The sequence below is a fragment of the Melozone crissalis genome, unplaced genomic scaffold, assembly GCF_028551555.1.
Source record: "Melozone crissalis strain CALT ecotype California unplaced genomic scaffold, PUWL_Pcris_2 ptg000108l_1, whole genome shotgun sequence".
NCBI lineage: Eukaryota > Metazoa > Chordata > Aves > Passeriformes > Passerellidae > Melozone > Melozone crissalis.
In genome coordinates this window covers 1122501-1127073 of record NW_026535885.1, presented here as the reverse complement: position 1 = coordinate 1127073, position 4573 = coordinate 1122501, and the positions used below count along the sequence as shown (strand labels likewise).

The following is a 4573-nucleotide window of genomic DNA, read 5'->3' as shown; positions in this document are numbered from 1 at the left end:
CTGTAACTCTCCATTTCTGAAGGAACTTGGTGTCTGATGGGTTTAACTCTCAATCCAGGTGCATGGCTGGAGCTGTGTTAGAATGCTCTGTCATACACAAAATCTGAGTTCTTTAACTGACAAAAATAAGCATGGAAATAGAAAAACCAGCTTGGACAGAGCAGGGGAGGCTCAGTGCAGCCTCAATTGCCACTCACCCTGCAAGGCTTTGTTCCCTGGTGCAGCCCAACTATTTTTAGCCATTTTTTATTCTCAAACCAACCCGAAGCGAGGCTGTTTTGTGAGTGTGAGGGCTGTGGGTGTGCAGCAGTGGCACAAAGGAATTCCCAGGGACACTGAGAGCCCACGGGGTGGGAACACAGAGCACCATTGTCACACACTCACTGCCAGATTGTCTGGGATTTTATAGTTTGTACTTTTTTCCAATAAGCTTGGATCTCTTGAGCAGGTCAGTTTAACTAGCTGCTAATTTTTATTGTGCAGAAACTAAATTCAATTACTTTGCCATATTCTTTTTTTGGCTGAAACTGGAGCACGGTTTGGATTCCAAACCAAATATTGAGACAGCTGTTTGTGAAGTTTCTGAATCTCCTTGTGAATATTTCTCCTGTCCTGGTGCTTTACCTTATTTTTTGTGGCAGGGAGGATTGATTTAAGAATTCAAAAGGGAAGCAGATGCACATCCAATTTTTTTTCCAAAAAAAAATATAAAGGAGTTGGTTTTCTGTTTCTATCTCTGGATGTTCTCTGAGCAGTTCCATGGGATCAAAATCACGATTTTTGGGGAAGATAAGCTCATCTTACTCCTGTTGTTTTTAACATCCCTAGCCAGACCTACTTGTAGCACATTTTGTTTACTTTCCATTTGCTTTGTTTAAAGCCAGCACAGTTCACAAGCAGAGAAAGCAGAACTACTGCAGGCAGCTCCAGTTTCACAGAGTTACTATTGCTGGCAGCAGAATTGGCTGCTGGGGCCACACCAGCATTGCTCCAGCTGAAAAATTCAAATACCACTAAAATCTGCATCCCATTGGCACCTCCTGGGAGGCCCCACAACCCCTCCTGGCAGCCAAACCCAGAGCTCGTGCTGAGCAAGCAAAACACCTTCCCAAGGAACAAAAATCCCCGCTCTGTGCCATTTGCTGTGGATCTGAGCTTTCCAGGAACAATCCCACACTCTCCCTGCCCTGGGAACATCAGGGCTGATCCAGCCTGTCCTGATTTGGCCCCCAGGTTCCACTTCCAAACACAGAGAATTTGGGAATGCTCCCCCTCAGCTGGCCCTGCCTTGCAAGAATCAATTGTTGGTTTTTCCCTCCTGAAAGTTCTACAGGATCTTCATCAGGTCAGATCCTCCAGCTGGAATTTCACTGATTCAGATACTCTGGTAAAATGTTTAATTTTTCACTGCTGGGCGAGTCCTGACCCCAAAACTCAGCTCTCGCCCCTGATTTCCATCCTCCTTGTCCCAGCAGAGAGCACGGAGCTCCACCTAGTGTCCTCCTGCCTTCCCACGGGCTCTGAATCCTGTTCCTCAACAGAAACATAAAGCAATTCCAGCTTCAGCTGTCACCTTTACTAAACGCCCTCATGCATGGTGCCAGGGCTGTGGAGCAACCGAGTCAAGCACTGTCCCAAGTTTGGCTGTGCAAGACTTAGATCATTAGAAGTCTAAGCAGATAAAATAAGATAATTTCCCTTGGGTTTTATTCCCGAGCCCCATAACCAAGTTATTTCCCAAAAATGCATCCCTAATTCATCCCAGAAGGAGCCACAGAGAGCAGCGACCCACACCAGTCACACCAGTTTGTCCGGAGTGGGCTGGGCTGGAGAGCTCATGGCTTCTCCTCAGGACCAGAAAAGCAGGGAGCTGCTGAGGGGGTCCAGTGGAGGCCACAAAGATGAATCGGGGTCTGGAGCATGTCTCTGATGAGGAGAGACTGCAGGAGGTGGGCCTGGTTATTCTGAAGGAGGGAAGGCTGAGAGGGCATCCCACAAACCCTTAAAATATCCCCAAGAACTGTCAGAGGATGGTACCAGGCTCTGTTCAGGGACAGGACGAGAAGCAATGGCCATAAAACACAACGAGTTCCACTTCAACGTGAGGAAGAACTTCCTGCCATGAGAATGGCAGAGCCCTGGAACAGCTGCCCAGGGAGGGTTGGAGTCTCGCTCTGTGGGGACATCCCAAACCCACCTGGACGTGTCCCTGTGCCACCTGCTGACCCTGCCTGGGCAGGGGTTGGGCTGGGACATCGCCAGAGGCCCCCAGCAACCCCAACTCTTCTGCGACCTCTTCAGAGCCCTGCCTTGCGCCCAGGGACCTCTGTTATTCCGGGAAGGAGCCGAGGGGCATTGCCGAGGGGTCGCTGCCGGGGGCAGAGGCGGCTGCGCCCTCACGATCCCGACCGGCCCCGCCGCCATCCCTGAGGGAGCCGCGGCCGGGAGGGCACCGAAGATCTCGCGAGACATCGACATCAGCAATAGCTGCGGGGGCCAACATCTCGCGAGAGCGTGACTCACGGATGCGCTCCCCCCCGCGCGCGCGCCGGAACAGCAGCGCTCTCTCATTGGTCCGGCTCCCGCGAGCGCGCCGACGCTCCGCCAATCAGCAGGCTGCGCAGGGAAACCCTGCGCTGCGCGTGCCTAGCCCCGCCCACCTCCTCGCGCCCCTCCCGCCTTCCTTCCCTCCGCCCCCCCACACCCCCGGCACGGCTGAGGGGGCGCGCGGTGCACGCCGGGACGGCAGCGCGCGCCGCGGCCGGGAGGAGGCGGAGGAGCCAAGATGGACGCCGGGTTCTTCCGCGTAAGTGCCGGCCCGGGGGGCCCGGGGGGCCCGGGGGGCCCTGAGGGCGGGCGGGCGGCGCGGCGGCCCCGCCGGGGCACGGGGGCACCGCCCGGCCCCGCCGCAGGCCCGCGCTGGAGCCGCGCTCCCCCGCGCGGCCCCGCCGTGCCCCCCCGCCCCCGCCCTGCGCAGGCTCCTCGCCGCGGAGAAAATGGCGGCGGGAAGAGGCCGCGGCGGCGCGGCCCGGGCGGCAGCGCGGGGATCGAGCGGCTCCGGGCCGGGCTCCGCACGGGGGGAGCTCCGCGGGCGCCCCCGGGGCTGCGCTCCCCGGGCAGGCTCCTCACGGGGTTCCTCACGGTCCCGACCCACGCGGGGCCGTGTCACCGCTGCGGCCCCCCAGGCGCGGGGGGACAGCGGCCGAAGGGCTCCGAGGGGCCAGCCCGGGTCTGAGCTGTCCGCGCTCTTTAGTGGCCACGGCAAAGCAAATAAACAACCCTGCCCCTGTGTTTATTGAGATTTTTTTAGAGGTTTTTAAGTGTATTCATAGCAAAAAAGAAGCTAGGCTGTATTCATACGTTTGTATTTTGTTTTTAATCCTTGAGTTTCTTCTCTAGTCTTAGAGCTGTGCTGCATTTTTTGCAGAGACCATGAAACCTACGCCGGGTCTATTTCTTTTCGTCTTTTTCCTCCATTAATTGAAATTACCTTATTTGGGAGGTTTCCGTGATAATTTTTGAGAACCAATCTAAATTTTAAGGTTCATTCATTAGTTTAGCCCATATTATTTTAATTTCTTTTCCTTTTAAAGCAAGGCAACACACATAACCCCTCCCTTAGTTCAGCTCTGTGTTCATGGACTAACTTGAGAGAAATAATTGCAGATTAATTCTGCACTTGTTTTAATGCAGCTGTTAAAAGGTTTACAGTTGATTGACAGCAGGATTACTGGGGATGAAAACTCTGGATTAGAACTGTAATATTCTTTTAAACTGGCCTGGGGAAGGTGGCATTTTATAAAAACCAAAGCAGCATGGCACAGAAATGGGGCTGTGAACTGTTCTGGTTTTATTCTGGGTTCAGGAGGAACCAAATGTGAAATGACAGAAATGCAGCAGAGCAGCAATTTGGATTCCCCATACCAAGCAATTCCTATTTATATTTCTGTCAGTTCTTCACATTTCTGTGAAGTTTCAGTGCAAACTTATTTTGTTTGTCTTTAAACTCCTGCAGCCCCTTGCTCTGTCCTGTTTCTTTCCCTTTGCTGCTTGCCACGTGTTAGCAATAAGAAACTTCCATTTCCCTTCTGGGTTGTGAAATAATTTTAAAAAAACCCAAAAGGACATTGAGTTGTTGAGTGAACTGGCAAGTACTGTGGGTTGTTTTGTAAGCCACGCACAGACTGCAAATGTTGTAAAGAGTTTTAATCCTGGCAGTGCCTGTGCCACAGCCAGACTTTAGGATTCCCATGGTCTGGAATAGCAGCTGGGAATTGTCAGTGGATTGTTCCCTTTCAATACCTGATGACTTTGCAACGTGTTCTATTGCTAATTCCAGGTGCCCTCTGACCAAAGTGAACTTAGAATTTGGGATTTTCTCTTCTTTATTATCATTTAATTCCTTGACAATTTATATTTTTGCTTGTGCTGAGCCCTGTTGTTCCATTGAGACTTACCTGTATAAAATTCCCTGGTTTCCAGAATAAACTTCCCCAGCTGTGGGTTTGTCCTCAGTCAGGAGCAGCCCATCAGGACCTGGCTGCAGCCCTGCATCTCCTCTAATCCTGCCTGC

The 4573-nt window shown here is 52.5% G+C and overlaps 1 protein-coding gene across 7 annotated transcripts in view; it reads left to right on the top strand.

Moving 5' to 3' along the window:
• Positions 1 to 2704: 2704 nt before the first annotated feature.
• The window catches only part of SRRM1 (serine and arginine repetitive matrix 1), an 18091-nt gene continuing 16222 nt past the window's right edge, over positions 2705 to 4573 (top strand). For all 7 annotated transcript variants that reach the window (XM_054292261.1, XM_054292265.1, XM_054292260.1 and 4 more), the window contains exon 1: positions 2705 to 2806. In XM_054292261.1, the coding sequence (XP_054148236.1) occupies positions 2786 to 2806 (21 nt within the window). In that variant the 5' untranslated portion in view covers positions 2705 to 2785. The remainder of the gene's footprint in view (positions 2807 to 4573) is intronic.